Here is a 20,647-nt window from a genome sequence, read left to right on the forward strand (position 1 = left end):
GCAGTACAAAGAGGCAATTAGCATTGCCAAGGATCCACCCGGTGAAGTTTTTCATACCGCTGGTGTTGCATCAAAGCATTATGCTGATGGACTGCCTGGTTACACAGGCTGCCAGGTTACACTGATCTGAGAGTGCGATGCCACCCAAAGGCCATCCTTCCTGCTGTCAGCTGTGCTTTTCTGCTTAAACTGCTGCTGACAAAAGGCAACAGCTGAACTAATGCTGAAGAGTTAAATGAGAAACAGCCATTGATAAGCTGACTTCATTTAAGAAAGCTTATTTACAACATTGTTTCCTACCTTGGCACATTAACAAGCAAAACTTCCACTGGCAGTGTCAAATTGTAAGCAAAGTACGTGACCTAAAACAAAACAGAAGTCTGATGACACTGTCTTACTGAGTTACTGAAGACCATAGGTCTGCACTGACCTCCAGAGAGACGGCTCTCTGCTAACACAGAGACAGCAGCGAGGTAATTAAAACTGGTTGGAATGAATTATTGACAGCAATGTATACAGAAAAGCAAGATAAAAACAACAGGTGAGGGATATTAAAAAATAAAGACCAGGAGAACAGCTGAGAGCTGTAAAACTGGTAAACACTGAGGGCCCTAAAACTGAGAGCCTCCACTGAAGGCCTCCACTCTAATAGGGCTGTATCACAGATGGTTTGTCGCAAGGCCATGGTTTGATAACAGGAAGATAGCAACAAGGTCAATTGCATTGCATATGCCATTCCCCTTCCTGCTGTTACAACAGGAATACAGACTGTAGCTGTAGAGATACACAAACTGAATAAAGAAAACACACAGAAACCTGGCCTAAGACAAACGGAGACTGAAGTAAGAACTGGAGGGGCAAAAGTTCACAGAATCTTTGAACCACAGCATGGCTTGGAATGGAACAGACCTTACAGCCCACCCCATTCCAACCTCCTGCCAGGGGTACAGCTGCCACTCACTAGGGTGTCCCATCCAACCTGGTCATGAACACTTCCAGGGATGGGGCATTCATAGCTTGTCTGAGCAACTTGTTCCAGCCCCTCACCACCCCAAGAGAAGATTTTTCTCCCAGCATCTAATCTAAATGGTCTATTTTTCAGTTTAAAACTATTCCTTTTTGCCCTATCAGACCACATAAAAAGTTGATCTGTCTCCTCTTCATAGCCTCTCTTTATGTTCTGGAAGACTTCAGTGAGGTCTCCCTGCAGCCTTCTCTTTTCAAGGCTGAATAAGCCCAGCTCCCTCAGCCTTTTTTCACTGGAGAGGTGCACCAGCCCTCTGATCATTTTCATGGTCCTCTGATCACCTTCACAGCCTTCCTCTGGACCTACTCCAGCAACTGTCTCTTTAACAGATCACATCACACTAGTTCCTCATCACAAGAGCTGCTCAGAAAGCAGTTTGTCAACTCCAATCCACAGGAATCCAAGCCTGGCTATGCAATCCTTGATTTTGCTACTTTTAAGTATACAGGTAGGGGAAGACGTGTGCATGAAGCATACCTGAAAATAAGTATGGGGGACCAAAATCAGTCCTTTCTTCCTAAATATTACCTTCCCATTCCTTCTCATGTGTCGCACTGCATTCTATTAAATTCCTGAACCTTCAGGCATCCCACAGAAGCACAGAGGCTGCAAGTATCAACTTTCTTTTGAGCAAGAAATCTAGATGACAAATTCTTAGGTAGTCAGTCAGAACAGCAACATCTTCTGTAACATCATCACCAATTATCACTTAAAAGCACCCCCCCCCCCCCCAAAAAAAAAAAAAAAAAAAAAAAAAAAAAAAAAAGGCTGTTTTTAGCTGCTGTGGATGACAGAGGGAGTAAATGATCAGGGAGTGCTCCCAGTCAGGCCAGGGAAGCCACGAGGAGGAGCTGCGGTGCAGCAGAGATGACAGGACGCCATCAACGCAAAGCGCGGGCACTGGGGCAGCATTCACACACTGGGAAAGCTGCGGTGAACTTCAGTCCACTTCTGTCAACAACAACCACTGAGTTCTGCGTGGTTACGCACAAAAATTGTATAAGCCTTCAAGAAGCAGACACCGCCAGCAGGCTGGGCAACAGCCCAGCACAGCCGCACCACCACCATAAGCCGCTCGGCACCGCCACACCCACCGCCCGCCATCACAGCTCCCCAACGGCCTTAACGGCCGCAAGTGCTCGCGAGAGTTCCGCCTTTCCCTGTGCGGCGCCCTTGACGTCTCGGGGCGGAGCGCCGCTTTGAACTGGCGCGGGGCGGCGGCGCGATATGGGCACGGTGGAGCCGCGGTCGGGCGAGGGCGGTGCTGCCGGCCCGAGGCGTATCGAGGTGCCCCGGCCTCCTTCCATCGAGGAGTTCACCATCGTGAAGCCCATCAGCCGCGGTGCCTTCGGGAAGGTGTACCTGGGCCGTAAGGCGGGCCGGCTGTACGCCGTGAAGGTGAGGCCGCGGGGCGGGGACTCTGAAGCCCCGTCAGCTCCATTAGCTCCATCAGCTCCATTAGCTCCATCAGCTCCATCAGCTCCCGGCGCTGGTCGCATCCGGAGCGGGGATGGCGGGGGGCTGCGGCCGGGTTCGGAGGTGGCGTGAAAAAGGTGAGGTAAACACTGGCGTTCAAAGCTGTATGCGCTTATATGGCTTTGTTGTGAGCGCTGCCACCTCTGGAGCTTTGTGTAAAGTCCTTTATCCTAAGGACATCAGGGGGAAATTCTTTACAGAGGGAGTGATGAGGTGCTGGAACAGGCTACCCAGAGAGGCTGTGGATGCCCCGTCCCTGGGGGTGTTCAAAGCCACGTTGGATGGGGCCCTGTGCAGCCTGGTCTGGTATTAAATGGGGGAGGTTGGTGGCCCTGCATGTGGCAGAGGGGTTGGAGATTCATGATCCTTAAGGTCCCTTCCAACCCTGGCCATTCTGTGATTCTCTAATTCTGTGATTCTAATGCTATGCAGCTGAAGGGTTGTTTACTGCTATAAAAGGCGCTGAACATTTTTACAGTTATGGCCAGGTAGCTGTGTGCCCAGCTTTCAAGGTGTGTTGTGAGTAGAGCATGTAAATCAAACTGACTTCAGCATCACCAGGACACAGGTGCTGGAGGTTGGTGAGCTTCCAGTGAGTGTGCAGTGTGTGCTAACTGCCTGTCAGCTGTGCATGGCTGTGATCAAGTGAAAAGGGGTCTCCAATAATGTGTGATTTAGGATCTGCTTGTTACGTAGAGCTCTGTTCCTAAAACTATTATACATATATTTATATTGCACATGCGTGCAAGTTTACAGTATAGAGATGGATGAAGAGCAACTGTAGGTTGTATGCATAGGAAAAGAATGTATATCTGCTGTTTGTTTTTTTTTTCACTCCTTCAGGTGATGAAAAAAGCAGACATGATCAATAAGAACATGGTTCACCAGGTCCAGGCAGAGAGGGATGCATTGGCTCTCAGCAAAAGTCCTTTTATTGTGCACTTATACTACTCGCTTCAGTCAGCCAATAATGTCTATCTGGTAAGTAACTGAGTGGCACGGGTCTTCCATTACAGCACTGAAAATGGAGTGCAAAACTTTATTAATGTCTGAAAATAGGAAAGTCTTTTCTAGTGGCTAGTTTGTTTTAGGAAGATGTAGAGAAGTTCTTTTGGAAAACAAAACAAGAAATCGTTCTGTTCAAACAGAGAAAAAGGGTCATTGAAAAGATTCTGAGGCTCACTAATGTAGAAGTCTGTTATTTGTTGCCTGACCTCAAAATGCATTAAGGCAGTTGGCCTGGGTGGTGAGGGGGTAAGTGGGTGGCAGAAGGAAGCGCTGATCAGTGTGGAGATTTGTGGAATGCAGCAGGGCTTGAGCATGCCTTTGTCACCTGCCTGTACATAGAAAGAGCATGGTTTAAGGTTGCTTGCAAAAGGTCTGGCACGTCTGATTTGCTGTAGACATATAGTGTGCTGATTACAGTACAGTTTGTGTATGAAAGATATTCCTTTTCTGGGCTCTGTTAATCACTGCTCATCAAGTAGATGCCTGAGTCATATATACACGTACACCTCTACATGCATTAATATGTTGTATGTTAATGTCTAAATACTGATGAGGCTCCTTAACAAAAAGATTTTTTTTACCATTGAAGAATGTTACATGGGTGTAGTAATATGGTTTTATGTGTTTTTTTAATGTGCATCTCTTTTAACTGCTTTCACATGTGAAGTGCTCTCACTCTACCCTATGTTTCTGTAAACTCACCATTATTTCATAAGGCTTGGGTCAGAATTTCATGTTGTACAAACACTTGCAAGATGAAATAATTTAGATACTTGTTTTTGAACAAATCAAAATGTCAGTGGTTGCTTTCAGGCCTTGAGTTTCACAGAGGAGTGTAACAATTCATTTTTTATGATGCATACATTTTTGGAAGCTGACACCTATTCCAGAAAGTAGTATAGGCAAAAAATGGAAGGCACTAATGCCTGTGAACAGAACATGCTTAATATCCACTTTCATTTATTTTATACAAGTGAAAAGCATTGTGTGGGAAAACGAAGTAAACTACCACAAGGAAGATTCTGCAGTTTTTTACTCTTTGAAATGATATTTTCTTGGGTGTGAAAGCTTTTTGACTTACAAATTTGAAATGTATTTTAAATTACCATAAAATCTTTGAATGGCAGGTGATGGAGTACCTTATTGGTGGTGATGTCAAGTCTCTGCTCCATATTTATGGATATTTTGATGAAGAAATGGCTGTCAAGTATATTTCTGAGGCAGCACTGGCTCTTGACTATCTTCACAGACATGGGATAATCCACAGGTAAAACCTACTTTCTTATTATAAAAAATGACTTGGTAGCTTAGGGTCTTTTTTTATTTATTTTTATTTTTTTAGCCTTCTAGGGATTTACATTTTGTGAAACAAATTTATTTGCCTTAATCATGTGCTCACTATGTGGCCTTTACTAAGGACCATATGTGTTCACGATGCCTGTATGTTTTATTTATTAGGTAACATTATGTGTGCATCTTATGCCCAGACGTGTGGCATGCCACCTGTAGGTCAGTTCTTTGTAAAGTGCCTATGAAAGGACAGCAACCCGCTGCTGTTCAGGCAGTGTATGGGGTTACTGGCTTGTGTTGCCTGTGGTGGCTTTCTGGCTGACATCACATACCTATCTTCTTTGTTAGCTAAGTACTGGTGTGCAGAACAGGCTGATTCTGCATCTAGACTGCTATTTTCTGTTCACTAAAGGAAAAACCATTTACTGATCATGAAGGAATTATGATTATTTTGGGAAAACTTCTGCAAAGCAACTACAACCGGGCGGAGCACAGTTGGGTTTTTGCAGGCAAGAACTTAATTTCATTGGATTTTTTCTCCAGCTTCCCCTCAAATGCCAACAGCCATTCCATAGTAACAGTTACCCCATTTGATAGTTTCCAGAAGCTCTTTTTGCATTTGTATGCTGCAACTATGTCATAAAGCACCAAAAATAGAATATATCCATGTAAGTTAGCAGAAAAACATGCTATTTTCCTCTTCCCTTCCTGTCCCAGAAGTGCTGTACAGACATGGCTGTTAAATGAGTGCAAGTTCCAGAATCCTCTGAATACTGTGAGCAGAATAGCAGGACAATGGGATGTTTACTACTCTTAATGACTGTGTTCTTTGCTGCTCGTAGCAGTACTACAAAGAACACACATGAGCTCTTTTTAGTTGAGGTTTGCTTATCATGCTTGTTGTCATGTTCTCAGCTCCACATCGGTAAATTTTGTGGCAGTAGTACTCAAGAGCACTTATTAAACCCTCCGTATCATAGAATGTGCAAGTTGTGATGTGCATTGTGATGTTACTTGGCTCCAGATGTCTGTACAACATCTAGATTTGTCTGACTGTTTTGGTGTATTTCTCCAACTGGAATCTTCTGTTGTAGCAAGAGACCTTACTACTGACAATCAGCATTATTGCCAGTTGTTTTGCACTCTGTGTTTCTGTTCGGGTAGTTTCTATAATGTTGTCCAGTTATCTGTCTTTTTGCTGACTGCAACTGTGTTTGTGTCTTCAGGGATCTAAAGCCAGACAATATGCTCATTTCTAATCAGGGCCACATAAAGCTGACGGATTTTGGGCTTTCCAGAGTTACTCTGAATAGAGGTAAGAGTTTCCTGTGTCTTATTTCCTAGAATCATAGAATAGTTTGTGTTGAAAGGGAGCTTTAAGATCACCTAGTTCCAACCCCTCTGCTGTAGGCAGAGACACCTCCCTCTAGACCTCTAGGTTACTCAAAGCCCCATCCAGCCCTATCCATGTTTTTTTGGACATGCCTCTGTATTTTTTGAATGCTTTACTTCCTTGTAACAGGCATCTTCCATTTAAATAAGCCCAAATACTGCACTAGCACCTGATTTCTACAAAGTACTGATGAAGTGCCTGCTAGCAAGGGAGCTGTTCTGTGCTGTGCACTTTCAAAGCATACTTATTTATTCTTTGGGGTGGATGTGTGAAAAATGAGTTATTTCTCCTAAGGGAAATGAATTTCAAAGTTTATTGTGGAATCTTGTAAGGGAATTTGAAGAGTGAATACGTAATTATTTTTCTTATTGTGCCTCTGCTCATTTCTATCCTTCACTGCTTTTTTTTCTGTCTTTGTGTATATTCATTTCCAGCTTGAACTGGGACCCTCCCCACATAAACTGGAGGGTGCAAGAGCAGGTGGAAGATGTGAATTTAAGCCTAATGAAAGATAAATCTGAACATGCTGTTTTCAAGTAGCAGAAAGGTGTAGCTGAATAGTCAACCTGAACTTTACCTGCTTCTTTTTCAATGTTTGTAGATATAAACATGATAGATATCCTTACTACACCATCGATGGCAAAGCCAAAACATGACTACTCACGTACTCCAGGTCAACTGTTGTCTCTTATCAGCTCTCTGGGTTTTGTAAGTAATTTCTACTGTTTTTTTAAGTACCTGGTTATTTTATTCTCCTTATCTTTAGTAGGAATTATAAGGCTATTCTTACACTCCTTCTGACAGCATTTCCAAATGCTGACTGCCAATTCTGATTTAAAACAAAAAAAAAAAGTTATGCTCTATCTCCAGTGCACATTTAATAAGGAATGTGTGAAGTTACACTCAGTATCTGAGGTTCTTTGTTCAGGCTCTGTTAACTTCTGTGTATGCTTCTTCCTGTCTGATAGTATACTCCTGTTGGAATGAAAATGCCAATCAATCCCAATTCAGGCGGAGCGTCTGACAGTCTGCATGAAGTGATTTCACCCTTACCTATGATTGAGAAGGAAAACACTCCTCTTTCAACTAAATTATTCAAAACAGGTGAGTATACAAAACCTTGTACTGAGAAATACCATACTCTGTACCATTGTCCTTCTTCTGTTTTATATATCTTTTGAATGTTATGAGGAACTTGAATCCACTGGATGAAAGTTGTTTACAGCCTTGCTATTTACCATTCTGCCATACGTCAGCACTGACACTCCTTCAGCTCAGTTACTGATGTAGTGTTTGGATTTCTTTTGAGTGAATAACTACTGAATTCGAAATTACTCTTTGGGGTTTTACAGAAATGGTACCAACTTGTATATGAAAATGGTTTAATATAGCAATATGTGCTCTCATTTCAATTGTCTGATTATTTTTTTTTCTAACCAGAAATGCAAAAGTAAGTAATTATGTTGCTATTAGTAATGTTGCTTTTAAGCTCTTGGCAAGTGCCCACCTCAGGGAGAGGAAAAAAAAAAAGTTCATTTACCATGCAGAAAAGGATATGAAAACTTGATATCACACAGCTTCCTGTAACTTCCTTCAGTGTGGAAGCTTGGCCTAATGTGAAGCTGGTTAATATAATATATGCTGCACGTGGGGATCAACATTTGAATTTTTATTTTTGATTTATTAGTTAAAAAAATATATATGCATGTATACACCTGCCTACATTTATCTGTCTAAATCTTTTTCTCTCTCCAGGTCTGGATACTTCTCCATTAACTCCTGTGATGCCCATGAGGAGTTTAACTCCTGCTCTGCTTAAGTCAAGGGAAAGGTTTGGTACCTCTACTGCCAGTAGTCAGTCTCATATGTATTTGTCCAGTATGGAATCAGAATGCTGCAGCAGCCCCAGATGGGAGAAAGATGTAGAGGTCAGGACTGTTTCATTTTTCTACTACAAATTAATATTAGCTTGCACTTCTGTATGCATGATTGTAGGTATCTTTATTTCCTTCTCCCAGTTATTGCAGATTTAGAGAGGCCTTCTTACTGGACAAAGAACAGAGAATGTAATCAGTGTTGAACAGGAATTTTGAATCAGCCTAGTGGTGTTACTGTCATCCTCACACAAATGGTAATTCTGTGCAACGTGCAGAAAAAGCAAATGTCATCTACCTGCTGCAAAGCAGCAGAAGGTGGCAACAGTGGTTTGCCTCTGTTCTCTGTAAGGTGTTCAGTGCCGAAGCTTTCTGGGAGCTGAACTTTATCCCTGCAGTTCTGTTAGCTCAGCGTGCAGACTGAAGAATTTCCTCCAAAGTCAGGACTTGGAGAAGGAAAAAAACCAAAAACATAGAAAAGAATCCCACCAATGTTTCAGCTGTTACCACTTGTAGTACTGAGGAGTTCTGTACCAACTGGTCCAGTCAGGAGTTAGTCATAGCTGGCATAAAGTCCTTTCTTATTTTAGACTGTTAATGAAATGTGAATTTTCTGTTTGGTCATTTGCTGCAATTCCAACTTAGATCACACAAGGCAAAGAATTAGGCATTATTTAAAACACTTTCTGTCCATTTCTTAAGGCCTTGTTTCTGTGTTGTGTTATCAAAACAAGAGTGGTGTTGCATTTTCCTTTCATCTCTAGAGTAAAACGTGCTGCAGAGCAGTCAGGATAGTGTAGTAGAGTTCCTTGGTTTTGGTGGTTGTGGTGTTTTTATTAACTGCAAACTTCTGTAGCTTATCTTCTTAACGTAAAATTGTTGTGAGTAAAACAACTTTAACCACAATTTCTTCATCCTTACACTCCTAAGATTACCACTTTTTCTTCTGTATTATTGTAAACTTTTTTTCTTGTTGAAGTTTAATTATCAAAGCTGCTCCCCAGTTTAGTTCTTGGGTTTTTTTGAACATAGTATGTATTCCTTTTTATCACTACTGGTGATTATAAAGAATAAGTAGTGCTTGCAACTTGCAGTTTGCCACTGAAGTAGAAATAGGATATTTTCAAGGACACGTTTCTGTAATGCTGTAATTTTATTTTTCTCGATACTCAAAACACAATGTGCTCACTTGCAGCAAACTGAAGATGAGATATGTTCTACTACGGGCACAAGTAACAGCAGGCCAGCTCTCTCTTCTAGTAGAGAATTACTAAATAGCAAAGATCCTAAAGTTCTAAAGAAAAAAGAACTAGAATCTGCTATTTCTCCCATCAGTAGCAATGATTCTGGTAGCAGGCAGAAGCTGGGAACCGAACGTTCTGAAATAACAGATACTCCAGTGACTACACTGGATATGAAAGGAGTAGTAAGAAAATGCCTCTCAGAAAACAAGATCTGGGAAGAAAAAGTCATTGCAAATAGAGAGATGACCAGTGAGATGTCAGAAAATGCCAGTTCCCAACAATCACCTTTGTTCCTGAAAGGTTCTGTCAAGCCAATCAAAGAAGAAGAAAGTTTTGAAAAGCCAGGTGTAAAAAGAAGCTTTGAACTTGTTGATACGAGTCCTTGTCAGGAATTTAACCATGTTAAAAAAACAAATGCAGAATATAAACGTGGTTGTCGGATCTCAGAATTTTCAGCAAGCAAAAGTACAGGTTTGACAACTGAAATTCAATCCTTAATGCTTTGTGGTGAGACCTGTGAAAGCAAAGAAGTTATGAGATGTATTGATAGGCAACAAACAGAAAAAACAGTTGTTCCAGTTGTAGCCAAAAATCTTTTGTGTGATCTGGATGCGGATCATGAAAAGGATAAAAGAGAGTACATGAACTCAAGTCTTTTGTGCGCTGATGATGAAAAACCTTTAGGAGCCCTGAGTGCAGATTCTGACCTTTCATTTCCTGAAATGTCTGTTCCAGAAAGTCATTTAGAAAAGCAGCTCCTAGATTTGGATAAAGGTGTTAAAGACCTCTCCTTTGAGGAACCTAAAGCAGAAGACTTGCTAACAGCATCACCTGACTGCCAAGATGCTTCACGAAATGGAGGGGAAGCAGATGCTGTTCAGAACTGCAGGATGCTATGTTGTGAGCAGGATAATCATCAAAAACACCCTGAAGAAACTTACCCTGACACCACATCGTCTCCTTCTGAAAAGATTATGGGAACAGTTCATCTCTTCAGAAAAAATAATGTTGTTTTTCGAAGTTACAATAGTCCAATTAATATATCTAACGCATCAGATCCATGTAGCATGGCTTCTTTAGACATAACGGATCTTTCACCTGCTTGTAGTGGCTCCTACCCAACAGCTATTACTCCATTGCAGAAAGGAAGACCATACAGAGCCTTTCAGGTATGTAAGGGGACGTGGGATCTGCGTTGGGTGCTGTTGACCTGAAACTTTTCTTTCAGGTGTTAGTTAGGAAAACTTGGAGTAGCTTGAATTATCTGTCAAAATAACTTTTGCTGGCATCCTTTCACTTACTGCATTTGTGTGGCTGACACTGTTTCTGTAAGAGCTTAGCAGTCGATGTATGTTCCCTGACTTGCCTGTAGTTCAACATGTTGTCTGCCTTCCTCTGAAAAATCCTTTGCTCTTACAGCAAGCTAGTGAAGAAAACCTGTGATATTTTATCTCATCTCTCTCTCAGAGTGTAGTGTGTCCTGTGAGCTATTCTAGCTTTTCTAATGTAGTGGGATGTCTTTGACTTTCTTGTTGCACATCAACCAAGGCAGTCTGGAAATGCTGTTACGCTGCTAGGAATTGCTATTGTGCTTGCTGCTTTTTTCATCATAGGAAAATGGATTTACTGTCAAGTAACAATTAGAAGGATATTATTAAGACTTAAGCAAACAGTAACACCTGCTGTGGATGATGACACTTTTCTTTTGACTGTTAATCCAACTGATTGTAAATAAAAATGTTTTACAGTCAATTAGAGCCTTGAAAATGTGGGAAAAGTAAACATATGTCAGTCTGCATTTCCTGATCTATTTTGGTACAGCTTTACAGATCTTTTCTAATTCCTTAAGCAGCTGGGAGTATTTAAAGACTCCTGACAGAGCGACAAAGCCATTTGTTGGCAATGCGTTGAATGAAGTTGCACCAGGAGCAGGCATTTCGAATGGTGTTTTGGGGAAGGACTCCCTTCTGATTCTGGATTGCTTGCTTGTGTTTCAGCATAAGACTTAATTTACTGTGGAACTTGTGTTCAGTGAAACAGTCAGTGTACTGTGTGCTTCTCTGAGAAATGACTGGTGTTATATTTCTGTAGCTTGCATAGCAAAATGATTACTACTAAAACAGAAAGAAGGTAGATTTTGTAGCCCAACCATATGTTAAAATTACAATTAATTGATCTCTATTGTATTGAAAACAAAACTGGAAAAAAAAGTATACCAGATAGATAAGAATTAAGAGGATATTGAAAAATATAGAATAAGAGTCTCTGTAAGATACTTCAGTGATCTCTCTAGACCTTAACTGGAAATCTTTCACTGCAGTCAGCCTTACAGGCTCACAAGAAAACCCCACAGGTGTGTATTTCCTTCAAATTACGTCCCAGATGATTTTTACTAGGTTTGTGTAGCTGTTAGCAGTCACCAAGTCTAACCTGAGGAGAATTTCATCTGCAGGCATTGTGTGTCACATAGCTTGTGGGCTGAAGAATCAATGACTAATTCAGCATGTTTTGAGTACACATGGTATGTAATAAATCATGTGTTATTTTAGATATTTGAGATGCTTGTTTTTCATTAGCTAGTGTAAAGAACTGTGGGGTAAAATTGGAGGTTTCGACAATATACTTAGTAAATTTTTTTTTTCAGATTAAAATTTAAGAGGAGTTTTATTTTGAAACATTATTTATGGATTTGATGCTGGAAGAGAACTTGGAGTTGAGAAGTTTGGTCTGACTTTAACGTTTTTGTTGCTTACTTGAAGACACCTTGTCAGGGGGATGCTGGCACACCATACAGGACCCCAAAGAGCGTAAGAAGAGGAGCTGCCCCAGTGGAAGCTGAACGCATCCTGGGGACTCCAGACTACTTGGCACCTGAGCTGCTTTTGACAAAGCCTCATGGTAAGACAAACTATGGAGTTTGTAAATGCTTAGAAATGTAGATAAGTTACCTCTTAAATGTGCTTAGAGCCCTCAGCCCCTCAAGTAGGCAAGATTTTTTTTTTTTTTTTTTTTTTGTTAAACACCTGGTTTTGTCTGCTGCCTGCACTCATGGCTGCTTGCCTCAGCAGCTCCCTCCATTTACTTTTTCACAAGGTTTGGGCTCTCTAGTGTAGTCTCACTTGTTAACCTAATGCATTGGGAACAGTGCTTAGGCAGCCCGGGACCTTCCTGTTGCTTGGGAATCACAAATTGCTCATTATTAGTTTCCATAAAGACTCATTCAAAAAAAAAAAAAAAAAAGATTAAACCAGTATGAAAGGGTCAAGCTTCCAGTTCTCAATGAATTTCACATCTGCTGAAGTGTTGCACGCAAGAAGACAAGTTTATAAAGCTGCGTTAAAACTAGTGATTCTTGAATTGAGATTTCTCACAGGTTCCTCAATAAAACTGGATGGTAGCCATCAAATACTGAGAATACTATAAGAAAATGAAACAGCTCGATATTGAAGTGTGTAAACTTCTTTGACTCTAATACTGAGCTCTTCAAAAGAAAAGCTCTACAGAAAGACCAACATTTTCCTGTTAATTTTCAGACAGCAAAAGTCAGTGTACCCCTTGTTGTATTTATAGTTGCATTTTATTTCAAAAAACAACTTTTAGGTTTTTGTAAAGTAAAATTATAAAGTAAATAGTCTTAGGAGGATTGTATTGATGCTACTATTAAATATCCATTGAGAAATAATGATGACTAATCTGTAGAACAATAAAGTTCTTTGGTCTGCAGTTAACTGCACGGAAACAGTTTAACACACATAACAAATTTGAGTGTAACTGGACTAACATTACTAAAACAATGTGGTAGTTCTCACCTCTCTTGAAGAATCATGGTTATTTGGCAGATATTAAAATTGGATAGTGGCTGAAAATATTACCAATCGTACTCCAACCAAATTTCGCTGTGTTTCAAGATGATTTCCATGCAATTATTGAGGGATTTCAGGCCTTCATTAATAACTTGCAAAGGATCTGGGTTTTCTGTCAGTAAATGGAAAAGCTCCCTTTACCTTCATTGAAGCCAGGGTTTGCTGGCTTCAAAACTCAACTTTCCTTCCCTAAATATTCCGGGTGGCGTTAAATTACTTGTAAATGCTGTGACCTTAAAGTAGTTCTGTAACACAGCTATAGTTCTATTAGTAGCTTAGGTTTTAACAGCACCATTTTATTTTTACTGTTGAGTTGCCAGATTTTAACATATCTGTATTCCTGTACTTCCAGAGTTACATTTGGTATCTGTTAATGTTTATATTTGTTAAGGGGTTTTGCAATAATTGTAATGCTTTCTTGCTTCGTTGTCTCTTCACATACAGGGACTCTGATCTCTGGTGAGTTTGCTGTGTACGGCATAGAAAAGAGTGCTCAGCATAACTGCAAGCAATCAAAGTATAATTAGATCACAATTCATGAGAACTCTTGGATGAGCAGAGTCTATAGAAAGAGATGTGCAACATGTATTCCACATAATAATGTGGGGCTTCCACAAGAGATTCAGGAAATACCAGTATTGATGAGGCTATCAGACATCGGAGTAATAGAATCACAGAATGGCTTGGGTTGGAAGGGACCTCAAAGTTCATCTAGTTCTCTGGTTCCAAGTCCCTTGCCATGGGCGGAGTTGTCCACCACTAGATCAGGATGCCCAGGGTCTCACCAACCTGGCTTTGAATGCCTCCAGGGCTGGGGCATCCACAACTTCACTGGGCAGCCTGTGCCAGGACTTCATCACCTTCTTGGTGAAAGAGTTCCCTTTGATATCTAATTTACATCTCCTCTCTTAGTATAAAACCATTTCCTTTTGTCCTGTCACTATCTACCTGTGTAAAAAGTGTATTTCCCTCCAGTTTATAAGTTCCCTTTAAGTATTAAGTAAGTGAAGTAAGTATTAAGTAAGTGAAGGCTCTGGACACTTCTCCGGATGGAATAAACCCAACTTGTCTTCATAGGAGAGGTGCTGCAGTCCTGAGTGTCCTTGTGACCCTTCTCTGGACCCACTCCAGCAGCTTCGCATCTTCCACGTGCTTGGGGCAGATCTGGATGCAGCATGCTATGTGGGACCTCAGGAGGGCGGAGTGGAGAGGGACAGTGCCCTCCCTTGTCCTGATTTTGGTGTGCACCAAGATACTGTTGGTGTTCTTAAAAGCCATATGTAGTAGGAATGCAGATGCTTTTTTTCCTTACTGGTTCATTTCTACTTCATGCAATCAGTCTGAATCAGTTTGTGTATGTGAAGGAGAGTCAGATGCTTAAGGCTGGGTATTTCTGCCTTGGTCTCCAAGTACTGATAGACCCAACTTGGTCAGGATGTGGTTGGAGTTAACTTCAGTTAAACCTGAGGTGAGAGGGGTTTAAAATTGCTGCAGAGCCCTGTGTTCCTGCTTTGTTCGGAGTTGTGATCTAATTAGATTTTGACTGAAGCTGGGAGCTCTTGACTTGAGCATCCAAACACTTCTAACAGCGATGGATGTGATTTCACTGCTCTGATATGCTTAGCTTGGTGGGGCACTCCTACTGCTGTTAGAGGTTGCTATAAGTGCATTATACTAGCTATACAGCTTGCAGCTTTTCTGAATTTGGTTAAATAGTCCTTTTGAAATGGCTGGGAACACTTATTTTTCAATACTAAAAAACCCTTAAAAATTACCCTTTCATTTTGTTTCAAAATTCTTTTTTGCAGTGTGTGGCATCTGTTCTTTATGCGGTGGCACAGGCATAGCTTAAAGATGAAGAAAGTTTAGCGTGCATGCAGTGGTGTTTGAGGCTGCTTTGCCTGCTTGTTTTTAAGTGGTTTAATAAGATTTTGCAAAATCCAAAACTTGGGAAAATAAAAATAGCAAAGTTGTGAGCGCTGTTAACTACGCTGAAGCCCTCATCAGCTTCAATGACATGGAAAGTAATTCCAGTTTTTCACATGCTGGATGCTCTCTGCAGGCTGTCTTGAGTATTTTTGGTATACATTTTAGTAAATGAAGTTCTAAGTGTGAGTTCTTTGGGTATTCTCAAAGACCTGAGGGAGAGAAAGATACAGGATGGCAAGGTGGAGTATTTGTCCAGATAGTAGAGAATGTGTTGAAGACAGTCATCTCCTGTCAAAAAGAAAAACAAGCCCTTGGAGAATTGAGCTCCTGGATTCTTTGTGAGAGGAGCTGATAACTGAAATAGCTCCCTTCTTCTGTCAGTAGAAGATAGAAGTAAGGAACAAGCTGACTTTGAAAAAAGCCCTTTAGTATTTTTTGTCTTCTGTGTGATTGTCAGGCACAAAATATTTGCATTAAGTTTCCAAGAAGTTTTGCAGGATTAAAACACTTTCAAATTGTTTTCTCATATGTTTGCACATACACTGAAATAATGTTTTTAATAATAATGGTCTGGGTTTTTTACTCAGGTTCTGCTGTGGACTGGTGGGCTCTTGGAGTTTGCCTGTTTGAGTTTCTAACAGGAATTCCACCTTTTAATGATGAAACACCAGCACAAGTCTTCCAGAATATTTTGAAAAGAGGTAATTATTTCAGTAATAAAGGAAAATGTGAGTTTCTTTCCCAAAGTTGGCTGTATGGTTTGATTTATTGACTCATCTGCATCATTGTCTATAGATATTCCCTGGCCAGAGGGTGAAGAAAAGCTGTCTGACAATGCCCAAAATGCAATAGATATTCTTCTAACCTTTGACAGTGCGAAGAGAGCTGGACTGAAGGGTTGGTATTAAACTTCTTTTGCATTCATTACAACCAAGGTGCTATTGATCTGCTCTTGAAACATAGGCATTGTAATTTATTAATCTACTTATGGTCTATATACAGTGCTGGGACATCTGGCATGTTGGGGGTCTTTTCTGTTTCCTCGGGAGTTTTGCCCTTCTGAATGAGGAGAGTTCTGGTGGAAGTTGAAGTGTTTATCTATTAATTTTTTTTTGCTTTAATGTTTTGCTATGAATATTCCGTGTTTAACATCTGACACACTCAAGTTCACTGTTACTGAGTGCTGTAACAGGTACTTAGGGGACCTAGGCAGAAGTGATTTATAGGCTTTTAATCAAGGTTTCTGTAGTTTGCCAGAGTGGCCTTCACAAGGTAATTCCAAGGAGTTTATTTATAAGAATCAGTCTGTCTTTGCTGAATGTATGGGGAATATTTGTAGGAATTAACTACAATATACACTTTACAAAGTCTATCCTTTTTTTTCCCCTTTATGGGGTCTTAAATAGGTCCTGCTATAGCAGGGCTATATTTCATATAAATTTGATAATAAAGAAGGAAACCTATGAGGTAAGATGTTTTAGAAAGGGGAAGAAATCTTGAAGAATTGCTTAAGGAACTGCTGGGGAAGGAATTATTACAGAAATGGTTACCCTGAGAGTAAAGTTAGAAGCTCACAGCCAGTTCAAATCAGAGAAGGCACAGATTTCTAAGTGAAAATCATGATAGCAACAGGGACTTCTGACTTTTAATGTCTCTTGAAAAACACCTAATGTTTTACTTAACACAAATTATAGTCTTTATCCTAGATAATAGGGTGAAATCTAATTGCCTGTAAAGCATATAAACATAAACTTAGATGTGATAATTGTTCATTTCTTTCTGAGGTTCTTGAAAATTCCTTCTTTGTCAGGACCTACAACATGGTACAATTTTTCCTTTCCTGTAGAAGATGACACATTCTGCTCATCTTTTCATCTGAAGACAGCCAAGTACATGGGAACTCCATGAGCAGAGCCACATACAGTTCTGATATGGTGGTCCTGCTGCACATGTAGTAGTTGAAGTGGCTAGGAGCAGTTGGAAGACAAACTGCCTTTCATTTTGTCTAAAATAATTACTTGTTCTTTAATACTGTGCTACGTCATTTGATCAGGCAATGTAAGAACAATAAGCAAGTGTTAATGTTTTATCTCATGCTTTTAGTGTTAGGCAGTTTGCATTTACATTTGTGGTGGTGCCTTGGACAAACTTCTGCATCCTTCTAGATATGATTCTTGCCTGTCCTGGTTTATTTTTTTCCTGTTAGCTTTTAACGTGTGTGATATCTCAAAGCAATAAAGCCACTTCCATCAGGGATTGGTGTTCCTGGGTTATCTGTCTTTATTTGCCTCGTGCTAAAGAGACTGAGCAGATAAGTTCTGGAGTCTTGTAGCTTGGTTTCCTTTGGGAAAAGGTTGGGGAAGAGGAATCTGGTGGTCTGTGGTAACTTGGCTGTAGAGGTGACTTGGATTCTGTATAGAAACTTAAATCCAAGTGAGAGGAAGATGATTTGGGGGCTGTATGAAGCAGAAAGTTGTTCCGTGAGCTAGTGTAAGACAGGTGGTCTAGGGCAGTGCAGGATTTTGGCATATCTAGAAACTGAGATTGAAGCAATGCTCTGTTTCATCCCCAAGGAGCATCTGACCTGCTGTGTGTGGAACCATTCCTTGTGTCTTGTGTCTTGTGTGGAACCATTCCTCCAGCTTGGGGAAGAAAGCTTGCATGGCACTAGCTTGATCCCACTGATGTTGAGTGTAATCAAAACAATTGCAATTTGCCTTTTTGTGAATTAAAAAATACATATGAACAGAAGGAAGTTTTGAATGCTTATGTAATAATGCTTATATCAATTTCTGTTGCAGAACTGAAGCATCACCCCCTCTTTCATGGTGTAGACTGGGATAATCTACAGAATCAGCCTATGCCTTTCATACCACAGCCAGATGATGAAACTGATACCTCTTACTTTGAAGCTAGGAATAATGCACAGCACCTGACTGTGTCTGGATTTAGCCTATAGCATCAAGATGAAAAACATCAAGATGTGTTTTTTGCACAGCTGCAGGTTGTTCTACAACACTAACACGCTCTGAAGATTCCTTGCCAGATTTAACATGTTTTAAGTTCCCAGTCTGCTTTTATTATTGTATCCTTTACTCTGAGGTGAGACTACTGTATGAAATTTAGCTGCATTCATGCTACTCTTATTTCACGTACTGCACCTTACTGGAGCCAGTGTTGTATTTCTTAAAGGAGGTGACATTTGCCATGGCAAAAAAACAAACAAAAAATAAAAATAGGGCTTAGTATCAATGAGCAAATTGAGCTAGGAGGTGGGAAGTTATTTTATAGTTAAACATAATAGGGAAAGGTGAAAGTCCATGCTCGCTGCATGTAGAGGTGGTTCAGTGTACTGTCTTGTTTCAGAATAATCCTTTCTGACCACTGTGCAAAACTGATGTTTTCATTCACAGTGGAAAACAGAAATCTTAATGCAGCATTAAAACAGTGCAATGCTGTTCATCTTAAGGTTTAAGACAGTGGTTTTCCAAATTATCTCTGCTGTGTATGGCCCATTAATGTAGGAAAGACTGGCTGTAATTCTTCTGGGAGACCATTGGTGCAGGGATGTATACTGGGATCAGTTGTGCTAGACATGTAGTGTTTGAATTGTTGCATTGTAAGCACTCACACTGTGAGGAGACCAACCAGTGCCTGCATCCCAGTGGTTACTGCTTCTAAATAGAAAATGCTGGGTGTCTGTGCTCAGCCATGTCAGATTTCAATGGTAAAACTTTCAGTGGTAGAAAGTAAAATACTCCTGAGTGCTGGCTGATGCAGGAGGTATCATTAGCACTGAAGCTGCTATGTACTAAAGACTACAATGTATTGCAAAGAAACAGTTGTTTTGTAAATTCACAGCCAGATTTTAGAGTTTGGAATTTGTTACAAATGTGCATTCAGTATTACGTGTTCTAATTATGGGGAAAGTATATTTAAATGTATTTTAAAACTGCAATACAGCTTGCGTTTGCTAGATCTTAAAGGTTTACTTGTGGGTAATTGTTAAACTATCTTTTTTAGCATTGTTTTCTTGCATAGCTGTGATATCCTCAGCCAACTTGCTGCAGATTTTTATTTTTCAGGTTTGTGCTTAGCTAGATGTCACTTGTGCTAGACAGTGGCTCCAGCTAGTGGCCATGTCCTGAAGCTGAGCACTTTGCTGATGGGTCCTGTTAAGGGACTTCTGCATTTCATGCAGGGAACGAAGCTGTCCCTTCATTGCCCTGCTCCCATGCCCCAGGCATGAGTCTTAGCAATGCAGTTCTGAGAGAACACTTTGCTAGGCCTTGTGCTTTCCTTCCAGGTAGCTTGGGAAAGGTATTGTAGGAGAAAGGGAGGTTCTGAAAGGACGGAAGGGCTGATTCTTATTGACTCAGAACATTTGTCCCTGTTAGAGCTGGTACATTTCATGGTGGAATAGAACCTTGGGAAGCTGCAAAACACACAGTGACCCTCACTCTGTGACCCTCGCTCTGTTTGACACAGACTTCAGTTTCTGAAGACTTCTAAACTGTTGATTCTTATGGAAAGCAATGTTACATGAGCAATGTGCAAGGAATTAAATGTGAAGTTACTGAATCCACTTCCATAGACAACATTATTTGAGTATGATCAGAGATTCTTTACCATACTAATTTAATAAAAATGCAAATTTTTACTCTGCGAACTTTGCAAAATAGAAATTAAAACAAAAAACACTCGCTATACAATTCTTTTTTCTTTATTTGCACTCTTGTTTAAGAGAACTGATCTTCCAGGAATGAATATCAGTTTCATGCTAAGAAAGCTATTCTATAAAAGTGTGTTCAGAAATGATGCAAATAAAACACTGCAGCTGTTGTGTACAGTACCTTATAAATGGTTGTGAAGTGCTCCCTATCATGGGGGAGGGTGGATAGTTACAGTGGCTGACATCTTGAAGATAAACAGCTTCTAACTCCTTGAAATCATTCTCAGTCAGCTGCCAACGCCACAGGAGCTGCTAAGCTTTTCCAAACCAATTGAAGGAGCTGTGCAACTACCCAAGGTTCAGCTGACTTTGAGGTAATACAAAGCTTTTGCAATTACATAGAGAGAGGATGGTGTGGGCAGCTGCCAGGCATAGAGTTGTATTAACGTCCGATGCTTCTTTTAATGGGTTATAGAATGCAGCACAAAACCTACAGATGCTGTAGAACCATGAATCTGTTGACAAACCAGTGTGTTTAATGCAAACCATTGTCCCTGCACTGTGTGTATGTGGCTGTCTGTAACTGTTAACACTCTGCACAGTTAGCACTGTGGATAAGTAACAGCCCATTCTCTTTGGTACCTTGTATTTATCCTGATCTTGGCAAACGGAGTTGACAGGGACTGTTCTGTGTGTGGGTTTTTGTTTAAAGCTATCAATCCTGGCTGCATTCTTCAACGTGAATCATCTCCCAGAGATACCTTATTACCCTGCATACCACAGCTTTTCCCTGGATACTTTTTGACTGGAAATACTACAGGCAAAAATACAAAAAGTTACAAACATGGGAACTGAAAGCGAGTTAAAGCTT

The 20,647-nt window shown here is 40.6% G+C and overlaps 1 protein-coding gene across 2 annotated transcripts; it reads left to right on the plus strand.

Annotated features, from left to right (window-relative positions):
* Positions 1 to 2,005: 2,005 nt before the first annotated feature.
* MASTL (microtubule associated serine/threonine kinase like) lies at positions 2,006 to 19,953 on the plus strand. 2 transcript variants are annotated; one of them, XM_052694442.1, is made up of 12 exons: positions 2,006 to 2,425; positions 3,347 to 3,484; positions 4,639 to 4,778; positions 6,028 to 6,116; positions 6,796 to 6,902; positions 7,163 to 7,298; positions 7,950 to 8,122; positions 9,264 to 10,481; positions 12,072 to 12,210; positions 15,692 to 15,805; positions 15,900 to 16,001; positions 17,906 to 19,953. In XM_052694442.1, exons 1-12 carry the CDS (start codon positions 2,255 to 2,257, stop codon positions 18,061 to 18,063), a joined length of 2,685 nt encoding a protein of 894 aa, XP_052550402.1. In that variant the 5' UTR covers positions 2,006 to 2,254; the 3' UTR covers positions 18,064 to 19,953. The 2 variants fall into 2 exon arrangements, with proteins under 2 accessions (XP_052550402.1, XP_052550403.1); XM_052694443.1 differs by lacking the exon at positions 2,006 to 2,425 and adding an exon at positions 2,485 to 2,580.
* Positions 19,954 to 20,647: the final 694 nt, after the last annotated feature.

Source organism: Tympanuchus pallidicinctus, unplaced genomic scaffold (assembly GCF_026119805.1).
Source record: "Tympanuchus pallidicinctus isolate F22 unplaced genomic scaffold, pur_lepc_1.0 scaffold3, whole genome shotgun sequence".
Classification (NCBI taxonomy): Eukaryota; Metazoa; Chordata; class Aves; order Galliformes; family Phasianidae; genus Tympanuchus; species Tympanuchus pallidicinctus.